The following is a 14,294-nucleotide window of genomic DNA, read 5'->3' on the forward strand; positions in this document are numbered from 1 at the left end:
TGGTCCTGGTCATCGGTACAGCCCCTAGCACCACAGGACAGGGAGTCACTGTCCCCAGGGCCTGGCTGAGGTACGCTGGCTGCTCAGTCCGAGAGTCCCACAGACTGGTGCAGAGAGAGGACAGGACCCTGCTAGGGTGGGGCTGAGGTGCTAATACAGCTCAGTGGGGCAGGCTGGTGTGTGGGCAGAGTGGGGGGTTTTCACTGGTGCCAGCAGGGGCGGGACATGCTCTCGCCAGTGGCAGTCCAGCAGGAGAGGGGAAAAGGTACATTTGGAGCTGATGGTAAAGATTCTAGAGCTTCTACCTGTTCCAAGAAAGAGAACGTCGTAGTGCCCAGACTCCGTCTCCACCCTGTCCACCAGCAGCTGCCGGAGCCGATAGGGCACATTGGCCCTCACCAGGATGGGCTTCCGGCCCAGGGGGTACACAGGGCTCCACATCAGCTGGTGGTTGCGCATGAAGCTTATCAGGTCATCAGGGAAGTCCTTGGTGGAGTGGAGAAGAGGGTCGTATGTTTCGCTGGGACACTGGGGGAAGAGATAGAAACAGAGGGGGGGAATTTAAAGCATGGAGTGACTCAGCCCCTTCCCCTGCCCTCACCAACCTCTCAGCCCCGCCCCCCACCCCGCCCTGTGTCCCACACTCACTGTCCCTGGGCGGGGGTAGGGAATCCGGCCCTTGTACTCCACCCAGTGGTAGTCAGCTCCTTCCTTGTGTGCGAAGGGCCCGCTGAAAGCAGCTCGTACGGCAGCCATGGAGTAGACACACACCGCAGAGCCACTGAAGATCCCGCTGCCAGAGAGGAGACAGACCGGCCTGAGCATCGGACTCTAACGCGGCCGCCATGGGAGCCAGCGTGAGAGGCCTGGTCTGTGTGCAACGCTGCTGTGGTTTAACCAACTGAGGGCTCAGACCAGGCAGCCCCTTTCTGCAGCTTCAGCGGGGTCCATTGCCTGAGCTTCCCTCCGTTCCCTGCCAGCAGTGCTCTGAAGCCACAGAGAGAACACTAAGCTGCGGGGAGAGGTAGATACGCTGGAGGGTAGGGAGAGGGTCCAGAGTGACCTAGACAAATTGGAGGATTGGGCCAAAAGAAATCTGATGAGGTTCAACAAGGACAACTGCAAAGTCCTGCACTTAAGAAGGAAGAATCCCATGCACCGCTACAGGCTAGGGACCGACTGGCTAAACAGCAGTTCCGCAGAAAAGGACCTGGGGATTAGAGTGGATGAGAAGCTGGATACGAGTCAGCAGTGTGCCGTTGTTGCCAAGAAGGCCAATGGCATATTGGACTGCATTAGTAGGAGCATTGCCAGCAGGTCGAGGGAAGTGATTATCTTCCTCTATTCAGCACTGGTGAGGTCACACCTGGAGTATTGCATCCAATTTTTGGCCCCCCACTACAGAAGGGATATGGACAAATTGGAGAGACTCCAGCAGAGGGCAACGAAAATGATTAGGAGTCTGAGGGAACTGGTGTTATTTAGTCTGCAGAAGAGAAGAGTGTGTGTGTGGGGGGGGGGGGGGATTTGATAGCAGCTTTCAACTACCTGAAGGGGGTTCCAGAGAGGATGGATCTAGACTGTTCTCAGTGGTAGCAGATGACAGAACAAGGACTAATGGTCTCAAGTTGCAATGGGGGAGGTTTAGATTGGATATAAGGAAACACTATTTCACTAGGAGGGTGGTGAAGCACTGGAATGGGTTACCTGGGGCGGTTGTGGAATCTCCTTCCTTTGAGGTTTTTAAGGTGAGGCTTGACAAAGTCCTGGCTGGGATGATTTAGTTGGTGTTGGTCCTGCTTTGAGCAGGGGGTTGGACTAGATGACCTCCTGAGGTCCCTTCCAACCCTGATATTCTAGGATCCACCAGCACTAATCGGTACAGCTGGTGCTGAGCCACCCAGCCTAGGGCTAGAGAGCTGCTGCTTGCACGGGAGAGGCTGACATCCATTTACCACTGACCCAAGAGTCCCTGCCCTGCGATCCTTGGGAGACCAGCGCTAGCTAATGGGGTCAGGCAGGGAGAGGCTGGCACAGTCCCAGGGGAGCGGGATTGGCTAGGAGGCTCTGCAATGGGGTCTGTTTTTGCCAGGGGCTTCATGCATCCTCCCACAGGGACCTTGTGTCCCTCTTCTCCCCTGCCCCAGCGCTTGGCTAGTAACAGCCTCCATGCTGTCCGGCCACGGGTCTCACTGCATTTGTGTGAGAGCCTCCTCCCTTGCTGCTCCCTCTGCTCTGCTCTTCCCTCCTCTCCCCTTGGCCTGCCCGCTCAGACTGACCTGGAGACCGTGAAGAGGCCGAAGACGAGAGGGCTCTGTGGGTCCCGGGTGCGGAGGAGGAAGACATCCTCTGCAATGACAGTGGGTGAGGAGACCTGAGCACACGCTCTCAGGGACCCAGCTCTGAGCCCAGGGAGCAGGGTGAGGGGCTTTCATCAAGTGACCTTTGCCCCCTCCCCTCTCCCACGCCTCTGACTGTGCCCCACTCGCTCTGGCGAAGGAGCAAGCAGCAGCTGGCACCCTTCAGTCGGCAGCCAGGGCTGCAGTGGTGATGCAAGGTGCTCGGGGTCCCTGCTACAGCTCAGTGGGTCACCTCTGGGACAAGCCCAGCCCAGATGACCCTGCTGTGGGTCCTGAGGAATGGCAGCCCTAGGAGGGCCCGCACGCCCCACTCACCGAGCTGGTCGAAGTGTGTCTCACTGGCCTGGGGGCCTGGGATGGAGCAGACCAGCCGGGCCTTGAGGAATGTGCTCCAGCGATTGATCAGGCTGCGCTTCCCACCGACGTCGTTCTGCCAGCCACAAACCCATCGCTCAGAGGACGCTTGCAATGCCCCCCCATCTCCCTCTAGTGTTAACCCTCCATGACCGCTCCCTGCCCCAGGTCACCTCACCCTCCAGCATTGTTAACTTTGACATGCCCACAACTCAGGCAGGGCGGGATGGGCGATTACCCCACTCTCCCTAGCCCAGTGTCTCAGCTTCACAAAGCAACGCAGGGGACGTGACTTGCCCAATCAGTGGCAGAGCGGGCAACAAAACAAAACAAAACCCAGGTCTCCTTACTTCCAATCCCTTCTCTAACCACTCCCATCCCTCTCCCCAAAGGCCAGTGCTGAGCCCAAGGGGGCCTGCCAAAAAGAGAGAAACAAGCCCTCCTTTCCCAGTAGGACAGTGTCATGTCACAGTGCCAGCCTCTCCCCTGCCACTTGGTAGCGCTCCGCAGCCGTGCCCTGATCCTGGGGTAGCTGACCTTGCAAACGCGCGCCACCCGGGCATGGATGCGCCGCCTCTCCCACTGGCCGGCTTCCAGGGCCGTCTCTCGGAGGAAGACGTACACCTTGTCATCGTGGGCGTTGTGAGTGTCGGGAATCACGTAGGCACCGATGAACACGGGCTCTGGGAGAAGGGAAAATCAGGCAGCCAATGGCACCATGCCGGCAGGTTGACCGATACCCTTTGGCCATGTCCCCTTTTCCTCTGACAGACTTGGCTCTGCTCCAGCTTTAAATGATGCGTGCAGCCAGGGGCTGCAGTCAGGATTGGGACCCAGGAATAGTTGCTGCCCCACGGAGCTCATGCTTTGCCCGAGTCATGAAATGAGGCTTTTATTCCATGCTTTCAAGTACAGAGCCTCCACTACGATCATGGAGCCATGACTGGTGAACTCTACCCCTCGGTTCCTGCATCGTCTCCATCACTTCCACGAAGCAAGTTTGAGTCCAAGCTTCATAGAGGAGGAGGGCTGTTGGGCTGTACGGGTGAATCATGGAGCAACAAGCCAGCTGCAAAGTTTGGTCTCAATGGCACCTGGCTCTGAAATTCCCTGCTGGGCTTTGGAGCTGGGGTTCTGATCCAGACCCATCTAAACTTTACTAAAGTGAAGGGAGATGCTGGAACCAAGGAGCACCCCAGCAAACAAAGAGGGGAGTGGGAATACCGTTAGCTTCCCCTCGCATTCATTTTTGCTGCCTTGTGATAAGATCCTTACACAAGTGGAGCCATTGCTTATTCTGAGCGTAGTGTCCTGGATTTCAGCAAGACGCCATGCAGGGCGAGGGTGTTGCTCAAACCAAGCAATGCTGGCAGTATCTCACCTTTGCACTTGTCCTCCCCAGTGGGACTGGCATTCTGCACTACCCACTCAGACCGTCTGTTTTCTTCCTGACAAGATCATTGTGGCCTGAGGTTTGATCCAAAATGCCCTGTGTGTTTTTGATAGTCTCGCAAAACTTCCCCTGAACAATGCAGGTGTGATGGCTGAGAAACCGGGCCTCTAGGGCCAACAGTCTGAGCTGCTTCCACTTGAGCTAACGTTCTCTAGCTGGGCCTGCAGCTGACTTGCCCCCTCCGTGGACGGGGCTTAGAGGGGCCCTGTCACACACCCACAGAGCAGTGGGTTACACAAGCCGATCTCACTCGGGGCTGGGTTTCAGCAGCACCTTCCATCTTTGGGGGCCGGAGATCTGAAGAACGTCAGAGTGAATTTGGGCTGAGTTACTCACCAAAGGGAGCTTGTGCCCTGCAGTGAGTTGGGACTTTGGCCCACAGGCAGCTGGAGCTGCTGGGCATGGCGTTGTCCTGTTCTACCCAGGTCTTTCCTCTGCCATGTGGGGGCACTTCCCCGCCCTTCTCCCTGTAGCTCCTGAGGGCTGAGACTGGCGGGGCACGGGAAGGGACAGCAGCAGAAGTGGTAGTTTGAAGTGCTCGAACAGAGGCCTGTGCCCAAGTGACAGTAGGGGGCTGGGCCTCTTACAGCAGCAGGGAGAGAAAGCCAAGCCCCTGCTCCCCAGCAGCAGCACAGAAAATGTGGCACCTGCATCTCTTCCTGCCGCTCACCCTCTTCCCCAGCAGTGCTAAGTCCATTACATTGCCAGGTAGCCCCAGCCAGGCTATATCCCAGCCCCACATTGTACCGTTTAGCCAGTGATCTTGGTTCTGTTCTGTCCGGATGTAGTTCTGGGCAGCCTTGTGAACTCGGGTCCGGAAGAAGGCGGCGCTGCTGCCCATGAAGTCGCTGGAGGTGCCCGAATACAGCTCCCCGTCTGAGCTCAGAGAGGCAAGCATGTGTTAGCAGAGCTGGCGGGTGCTTTGACTTAGCCAGCTCTTCCCTCGGTCCCACCCCCGGGGAAGGAGGCACAGACCGGGTTACGGGGCACTGTGCCATGGGTCAGCCTCGCCCGAGGAGCTATGAGCTGACTGTGACAAGGTAACGGCAGATTTCCTTGCAGGGGCTTGAATAAAAACTAGAATCACAGCCCTCGAACGAGGGTCAGTTTTTCTCCAGGCGGCCTGTGCATTCCCGGCTCAGGAGTGGGTCTCAGAGGTGGCCAAGGTTGCTGCAGATCTGCCACCTTCCCCTGTGAACGCTTTGCGAATTGAAGGCAGGCTGTGCAAGGCAGTCGCTCGAGCGGGAGTTTGAGGTGCTCTGAGGGTATGATTACGCTGTGGCTGAAGGTGTAATTCCCAGCGTGGAGAGGTACATGTGCTGGCTCTGATGAGTACTGTGGGTGGCCATGGAGCCAGGGGCAGCATCTCGGACTGGCTGGCTGAGTAACCCCAGGTAAATACTCCACTCCATACAATGAGGGCTAGAAATTCTCCGGCATTAAATCAAGAACGAATACCTAATGAACCAATTCCCTTCATCACTCGGCAGGGAATGTCAACTTCCTTACCTACCACCCTGGGCCAGGAGAGGGTCTTATTGCAGTCTCCTCCTGCACAATCTAGTACCTCTATCACACTCAAGAACCAAGACTGGCAGCCTTCGACTGCTGTCGGACAGATGGGCCTTCCACTCTTAGATCTAGCTAGTCACAAGCTTGGACAGCTCTGTAGTTCCAGCCCCAGATCAGCCGTGCCAGGTAAGAAGCTTGGCTGTGATGACGCTGTGCAGCCAGTCACTCCTTGCCTAGTCCCTGTCAGCGCTAACATCCTGCCTTGGCCTTTCACACCTGCCTGGGTATCTGGCTGAGCTCCCCTGTGAAAGGGAGCTTGCAGGTTCCACTCTGGCAGAAACCACAGCTGAATGCAAGATGTGGGTTAAGAATCATTGGCAGGGGATGGAGCTGATGGTCTAACCCTTTTTCATTTCTAATGCGCCCAACACCACAGTATCTAGGCCCCTCTTCCTGCCCCCCCTCCCCCATTCCTCTTACCTGTGAGTAGCCCAGTGAAAGGTTCGTGGGGGCTGAAGGGACACTTGCCTCTCCCAGATTCCACGGAGTTGGCCACCAGCCGTATAGGGGAGCCCCCCGGCTCCTGCAGGAGTTAAAGGGGAGATTTTGGCCCAGGCCGAGGCTGGGAATGAACTGATCTGAGTGGCTTTGGGGCAGTCCTGCCAGATTTCAAAGTCCACATTGTGTCAGATGCACATGCTTGTATGCTGGGCTCTGAGCCACATTGGGCTTGCTCTGCCGGCCACTGCCAAGTTAGCAGCACTTAGTATGGATCGGATGGGTGTGCTCACGGGGCCGGGGGCAGAAGCAGACATGGTCCCTGTTCCCTAAGAGCTTATAATACAGGGAAGGTCTTGGAGGTATGACCAGGCAAGTATGCTGCTGGGCACCAACCCAAGCTGGCCGGGTTAAGCTCATCTGGTGAGAGACTAAGGGCCTGGCCTGGGTCGCTCAGCTGCTGTTGGCCTGGGAGCACCTGATGTCTGGAGAGGATTGACCCTTGCGAGGGGTGCGTGTGCCCCAGGGTCCCGCTGCAGGAATGCCTCCCTCCTGCTGCTGGGGGAGAAAGGGGAGTGAGCACCCTCTCCTAGGCCCCCTCACGCTGCCCCCTTCCTGAGGTCCTTCACGCCACCTGCACAAAACGTGCTACCAGGTTCCTCGCGCTAGGTGCAGAGCTTGGCACAGGCAGGTTCTGGGGTCCCTCTTGCACCACCTAAGAGATTGTGCGCCCCTCCCTGCAATTCCTCATGCCCCACCAGAAAGGAGAGAGTGGGTACCCTGGGATTCATCATGGAGCCCAGTGGGGGTGAAGGCACACCCTGGGATCTTCTCACTACCCTTGGCACAGGCAAATTCACCCTCCAGGGTCTCTCTCACCTGTGCCCTGGATCCGAGCTGGATGAAGGCACAGATGGGCTGGTAGGAGCCAGTCCCACAGGCAAACACGTGGCTCCTGTTGAACGGCTGGAGAAGCCGGATGAAATTGGCGCATTCTGTCTGCTCGGGAAAAAAAGGTTCCTTCAAATGCCAGCACCATTGCCCTAGGCCTTTGTGCTCCAGATCCTGCCCCTGGAGCCCCCTCACCTCTCTTAACACTGATCTCCAGCATGTCCCTTCCCCAGGGCACGGGAACGCCCTGGCGCCATTTGCTGTACACTTCCCCATAGGTCTGCTGATGCCCAGAAGAGTGGGTGATGTCTGGCTAACAGTAGCCATGGGGACAAGGCCAGTGGCCTGGTGGTCCCTGACCAAAGCTGTATGCTTACTGTCCTCATTGTTAAAGGTTACACTGAGTCGAAGGGAGCCGTGCCGGCAGCCTGAGCTCCTACTGGTTACAGATCCATGAGCCTCCTGCTCTTGGCAGGCTGGACTCACGTGGGTCAGGCAGATTCTGAGCTTTTAACAAGGATGTTAGGGTCCTGCTTTACCTCTGCGTTCTTCCCAGCGAGCCGGCAGCGCTCCACCTGCTCCTTGCGGGCTGGCCAGAAAACCTGCAAGAGAAAGCACCGGCCTGGGTGTGTTACTCCAGTCTCCTCTCTCCTCCTCCGTGGTCCTGCACCAGTCAGGCTGCGCAAAGGGGCTGGAGCTGCTCCCCAAGAGCGCTCCATACTCTATCCTGCTTCCCTGATGGATGCTAAGCAAGGGCAGGTGCATGTCTGTACATACAATCACAGCCCAGCCAGCCAGCAGTGCCGCTCCGTGGGGCAATGTGAATGAGCAAATGCCACCCTGAGGGCTGCAGTGCACGCCAGGGCTTGGGTGCTCTTGGGTGTAATGCCCCCCCTTAATGGCAGTGGTCGCTGGCTTTGAAGTACCGGTGCCCCCTCCCGACCCCCCAGGCTGCTGGGAAGGGGAAAGCTGGGCTGCCTCAGGACCGCGTTTCCATGCCCACCCGGCACTGACCTTCTGAGGCTCCTCATTTGGCCTGTCCAGATGCAGCAGGAAAATGTGGTTTTTGGATCCCACCATCAGCCACGCCCTGGTCTCATCCACCAGGAAGGACTGGAAGGCCAGCCCATCCCCCGAGCCCAGCAACAAGCGGGAGCTGTTGGATCTCAGCAGGGCTGCAAAGCAGAGGGGGGTGATCTGTCACGCCCATACACAGGAGGGAGCCCTGACCACATCCCTCCCCCAGGAGATAGTGAGCACTGTCCCACCTGGTCCCACACTCTCCCTGGGAAAGTCCTCTTTACCCCGACCCCGGAGGAGTCCTTGCTACCATGAACACCATACCCGTCCGCCCTGGGGAAGAACTGCACTACCCCAGGGGATAGCAAGCATTACCCCTGCCCCCACCCACGGGAGACAGCAAGCACTGCTAGTAACTGCCCTTCCCCCGACACCAGGGCAAGATGGCCCAGCCCACGTCTGGCCAGTAACCAGTGTGGCCTCTAGCAGTCCTGGCCTGCTGTTCCCTCCCAGAGAGCAGAGTGTCCCACAGGTCAGGACAGCTGGCTGGCCCCACAGGAGACAAGCAGCTGCTATAGTTGGGCCCACCCAGGGTCGTGGCAGCCCAGCTTCGAGTGTCACTGACCTTGCAGTTCAATGGCGCCATGGGGCCTAGAAGAATTTTAACCATTGCAGCAAATCCCTAATTCTCCCCAGTCCTGTTCCCCGGGCACTGCAGGCTGAGAATGCAGGACGGATCCAGCTTGCATTTCTAGTAGAGGGATCACTGAGCACAGGCTCAGTGGAGTTTCTATATAAAGGCCCTCAGGCAGTCCCCTGGTGAAAGTAGCCTTGAAATTAAAGGCTGTATTAAACCGGTGGCTGCTGCTTGATTTACGGGGCGATTGTTTGTGGTGTTGCAGGACTTGTTTCCCTAGCTGAGCTGGGCCCCACCTCCTGGGTCAAGTGGAATCTCGACAGCTTCTAAGTCCGTCTCCCTCTCTCTCCTGGGGAACCGCAGTGTTCCTCAGCCCTGGCCCAGACCGGCTCGGGGGAGATGCCAGAGGGCCCTTGGCACAGGCGGGTGAGAGCAGCACAGAAACTGGAGGTGGCAAGGCCCCAGGAGGTGATTTCCTGGTGCCATTGCACCGTGGAAGCCGTTTGCAGGTGCATGTTCCAATATTTTGTCTGTTCTGCTCTACTGCTAACATGCCAATGGATGAGGCTGTCACCGCTTCTCTAGGGAGAGTATTCTCCAGTCCCCAGCCTCTCTGCGCACTGGCAGGACTTTGACCCTGCTTGTCTTCTCCTTTATTTGCTAAGCGCTGACCACATGCTTTGCTCTACACAGAGCCAGCCAGTCCCTGCCCCGGGGAGCTTATAGTCTTAACCTCCTCCTACTGCTCCTTGGTCCATCCTGCACCAGTCCTCAGCCTCAGTGTCCCTCAGCAGATGTGCCTTCAGACTGCTGAGCCAGCGGTGATCTGGCAGTCTTCCCCTCCCCCTTGAAACTGTAGGGGAGTTTAAGCCCTGGATTAGTCCAGCTCAGAAAGTAGCTTTTAGAGCAGCCATTTGCTGACAGGCCAAGCCCCGGATGGCAAGATTCCTGGGAGCAACATTGGCTGAACGAAGCAGGGGAGCCAGCGCTCCTGAGGAGCCAACTCCTTCACCTCCCACTCCTCCTGCTGCCCCATCAGCAGACAAAGGAGCACAGACTCGGTGCTGCTTTGGAGAAAGTGCTAGCAGGGTGAGTGCCCTCAGGCGAGGGGGCAAGACTGAGCAGCCACTGCCAGGCTCCCAATCCTCCTTTTCCCCCCAGTTCTGTCTGCACGTGGCAGCCAAGGCAATGGACTGAGTGGTGATTGAGTCCCCTAGGCATGAGCTGGACTGGAACCCAGCTCACTTTCCCATTGCTATAACATTCCCCTTGGCTAACAGCAGGAATCGCTCGTCTGTCTGCAAAGCAATGAGGAGACATGGATGCACATGGGGAGCAGCGACATGAGGCCGTCTGGCCGTACACTCTCTCTTGCCCACAACCACCTCATCTTCACCTGCGGGGACACTTCTGAGCCTCAAGTGTCTGGCTCCCCCTTCCTGGCTGAGTTCCAGGGGTGCTTGGGGTGGGGTGGGGGAAATCTTCCACCTTGGCTAATCGTCCCTGAAACATTGCCCAGTCTAGCCTGAGCCTGGATAGGGGCTGTGTGGGCATTAACGAGACATGTATCAGTCTGGGGGACACAGCCAAATCCACCCCCCTGTTGCTCCAGGGACGTGCATGGAGTTTTGCTCTGATTAAGTGCTGACCACACGCTGTATAAAACCCAAATGTCAAAGCAGCCACTGCCCTGGAGAGGTTACTCAGTAGAAGACTGATGCAGACAGACAAGAAGTGATGGGAGGCCCAGAGGGAAGAGTCACCTTAGGGCATTTAAAACCCTTAACCGATCACTTTCCTATGTCTCTTGGAGGAATCTGACTGAGGCGAGAGTGCTGGCCCACTGCACTGCGAGGTCATGCGAGGCTGAGGGGGCTTGGAGGAAGGTTGGAAGACAGGAGTGGAAGAAGGAAACAAGAGAGGAGACGAGGCAGGCGGCAGGCGTTAGTGGCTGAGTGAGGGGGGATGGGGATGCGTAGGAGATGAGATGCGAGTCCTAGGTCTGGGAGAATCTGTGCAGGACCTTGAAATCCACAAAGATGGGATGAACTTGGCTGGCTGTGGCTGAGCAGACTGCACCAGAAATGCAGCTGGGAAGCAAGCAAGCTAGCATGTGTCTGTGTAGGTGTGGATCTGTGTATGTGGGAGCACGGGTGCCTGAGATGGGATGCATGGAGAGACATGCTAAAACAGGCCATGGGATTGCAGACTGTTTCTCTTTCCCTGTCACCCCATTTCCAGGGGACAGAGGAAGCCACGACCTCTTTTTCTTCAGGACACCTGCAGCGAGCTGGAAATTCCACTGACATCTGCTCAGCCCAGCAGGGCAAGGAGCAGCCGCAGCATTTGCAGCAGGCAGGTACTGGTTCTCAGACTCTGTACAAAGAGAGCGCTTCAGTCAAGGCAGTTCAATGGCAAATCAGTTCCCCGGCTCAGCCCAGCCCAGTCTGGCTAATGACCGGGCCTGTCATTTCATATACAGCGAGCCAGGGAAGTTCCTTGCCACTAACCATTCTTGCTGGGAGTGTCCTATAACTAGCCAGGGGAGGCATTCTTCACCGTGCACTTTCTTATGGCTGGCATCGTCACTTGCTAGCTGTATCTCCAATGCCGTTTACCTGGCTGCAGCCTGACGACCTCTGTGTGCTTTCCCCACCCCCATGCCAAGGACAAAACTTTTCAAATCTGCCTAGGGAATCTAGAGTCCAGTGTTTGTCGGGGCAGGTGAGCACAGTCTGAATGAGCCAGAGCGGGGAACTCGCCCTCCCCCAAGCTGATGATCGCTGCCCTGTGAGTGACCCCAGGCGGGAGCTGGGCAGGACCCAGAGCCACAAGGCATTCACCAGCCTCTGAAAAGGCTGGATGTTTCCCTGGAGGCAGGGCTGCTCCCCTGACCCTGCTCACCCAGAGTGAAATGTAGGCCAGGTCCATTGAGGATACAGAACAGAGTGAGGGGCAGGGGCAGGTCAAAGGTTTATCCAATACACTCCCCCACCCTGCTTAATTAACCAGAGTAATGCAATAAGATCCCTAGGGCGATAGAGCCCAGGACGCTCCCATTAGCACTGCTTCACCTTCTGCCATCCCTCGTGGGCAGGGGAGAGGTCAGCCAGGATTCATGGTGGGGTTCGCTCAGGCCCGCTGTATTCTTTGGGGCTAAGATTCAATCTGGCTCCCAGGCTGGATGAACTGTCCCGCACTTGCAGCATTAAGTCCATTGCCATGATCTCTAGTTTCAGATCCTCCTCCCTGTAGCTTGGCTTGTCCCATTCCCTTCATGCAGAGGTGGGTAGGAATCTGACCCAGTTTGTCCCACTCATGAAACAAACCTGGGCAGGGAACTGATCAGTTAAACAGGAAGTCTGAGGGGGCTGGGAAAGGGGTGGAGCAGGGAGATCCCCACTGTGTGTGGCTCTTTATCTGCAGATGAGGCATCATTATCCTCTCAAGCATATCTACATTCCTGGCCAGGTCCCCCATAACCATTGCAGCCTGCTAAGCATCTCTGCCCAACCTTCCCCTGAACTGTGCTCACCACGAGGGCATCCGAGTGCCTCCCAGGCCTGAAGTGTTGCTCTTCTCGGAGAGCATTCTCTCTCCTCCCATCGCAGACGGGCCAGCGCTGAAACCCTGAGCCGAAACACCCCAAAAGCCCGGCAACAGTCTGGATTGAATCAAGCCTTTTGCTCCCATGGCCAGTGTGAAAGGAGTCCATTGGGGCCACTTAGTGGTGTGTGATACTGATAACTGGCTGCTGGGAACAGGAATGATGCCCATGAACACACTGTGCGCCTACACGACCAACCAACCAGCCAATGGTAACAACGTCCAGCCCCTAACAATCTGTGAACCAGTGACCTGCAGGCAAAGGGCTCTGTAGCCAGCGTCCAGTCACCTGGAACGTTCAGCCCTCTATGTTAAGAGCAGATCACGCAGCGTTAAGGTGTAACTGCATTGCTGATACGTAAGCCCAGAGTAACGACGCCATCCCAGATAGAAAGACACAGCCCAGTCCAGGATTTCAGCTGGCTTCAACGCTGGCCTGTCTGAAACAGATTGAAGTAGCATTTACTTTCTGAATGCCGATCAGCGCAGGCCAAACACCAAGACGCTGGTAGTGCTTCCCATCCAGTAATGTAACTTATTGATGTGCATGTGGTACAGGTCCCCCTCTGTGACTATCAATGGGATACGAGGTGTTGCATGCAGCCCCAGAGATCAGGCAGCTCATGTTTTCAGCTCTGGAGGTCCCTCATTCAGGCCTTCCCACGCCTGTCACAGGAGCAGTTGCGTGGATTTGCTCAGAGAGGCTGGCATTCTATTATAAGCCGTCCGATGGCGTTATCGTGGTGTAAGGGGTCACATTACTGCTTAGCCTTATTGTTCTGCGCCGTGTTCCCCTGTGCACCATCCTTCCTTTGCTCTCCCTGCCTTAGGTCTGTCATTTCCTTTCCGAAAGCCTGTCTGTGTTTCTCCCCATCCCCATTCAGCCCACGCCCCTCCCCCGTGCGGGGCTCTGACGATAGCTCGGCTCCCAAGAGGCTCTGGGGCGGAGGGAGTCTGGGAGGTTTCTTTCCTCTGGGGTTTTTGAAACCTAAACTTGTCAGGCCGTTGTGGCCTTGACCCTGCGACGAGTGGGCTGTGAGTCACACCTCCTGCCATTGTCTGCGTTGTCCCCAAGCCGGCCTGAGGCTGGAGCTTCCTCTCCCAGCTCTGCCCACAGCACGAGGGCCGCTCTGGCTTTGAAGAAGGAAGCCCTCCTCAGTCCTCTCCTCCAAACAGTCTCTGCTCCCGCCTGGCCAAGGAAAGGAAGATCTAGCCATTGTGTTTCTGAGACGTGTTATCGATGCTGGCAATCGCCCAGCAGTGACCTGCTCTGGAGTATTGTGCTTCCTCACCGGATGCTGCATGGCAGACAGTGTGTGCAGTGAGCCCTGACCAGGGCCCACTTCTCCCCCCACTCCCTTGTGGTCCTTGGTTTCAAGCCCGAGTTCTGGTGGCTCCCCACAAACCCCCAAGCCATCTCCTGGCACGAGTGCCAGGAGCTGCCCAGTCAGTTCTGTACTGAGAGTGCATCACCCCTAGACCGCAGCCAGTGGGCCATTACCTCAGGCTTGGCGTCCAGGAGACAGAGTTTTGGGCAGCTCTGTGTTTGATGAGCATCCAGTCTAAGTCCCCCTTGCACCTCAGTTAGACAGCCCAGCAACAGGCTCTCTTCTCTGGGAGTGAGAGGAGACCTATGGTCACAGATGTCATCCCCGCCCTGCCCTGCCACCCGTGGTCCTCACCTCTGCCCTGATGCCACCATCGTCATCCGAGTTCTTCCTGCAGCAGAACCACTGTCCTCAGCTAGTGTAAACTAAGCAGGCTTGTGCCTGGCTGGAGTTTGGACGGGAGGCCTCCAAAGAAGCCTGGCTACGGTAGCATTGCTGGTGGGGCAGTTCGGTAAGTGGTGCTTATCTGTGTCTGCACTGATCCAATGGCCCAGCATGAAGCTAGGGTGTGCTATGATGCTGCTGGGTGAAAATCAGAGAGCGTCCTGACCACTTTGTCATTAAAGAGCTCTGTC

At 56.9% G+C, this 14,294-nt stretch overlaps 1 protein-coding gene across 2 annotated transcripts in view; it reads right to left on the minus strand.

Moving 5' to 3' along the window:
* LOC119859412 (semaphorin-3D-like) overlaps window positions 1–14,294 on the minus strand; it is a 43,822-nt gene that overhangs the window by 5,402 nt on the left and 24,126 nt on the right. For both annotated transcript variants that reach the window (XM_038411531.2, XM_038411533.2), the window contains 10 exons: window positions 8,083–8,243; window positions 7,608–7,670; window positions 7,057–7,176; window positions 6,160–6,262; window positions 4,915–5,043; window positions 3,252–3,397; window positions 2,676–2,790; window positions 2,280–2,349; window positions 649–793; window positions 306–528 (listed from right to left, as the gene is read on the minus strand). In XM_038411531.2, coding sequence (XP_038267459.1) covers window positions 306–528; window positions 649–793; window positions 2,280–2,349; window positions 2,676–2,790; window positions 3,252–3,397; window positions 4,915–5,043; window positions 6,160–6,262; window positions 7,057–7,176; window positions 7,608–7,670; window positions 8,083–8,243 — 1,275 coding nt within the window. The remainder of the gene's footprint in view (window positions 1–305; window positions 529–648; window positions 794–2,279; window positions 2,350–2,675; window positions 2,791–3,251; window positions 3,398–4,914; window positions 5,044–6,159; window positions 6,263–7,056; window positions 7,177–7,607; window positions 7,671–8,082; window positions 8,244–14,294) is intronic.

Source organism: Dermochelys coriacea, chromosome 7, assembly GCF_009764565.3.
Source record: "Dermochelys coriacea isolate rDerCor1 chromosome 7, rDerCor1.pri.v4, whole genome shotgun sequence".
NCBI lineage: Eukaryota > Metazoa > Chordata > Testudines > Dermochelyidae > Dermochelys > Dermochelys coriacea.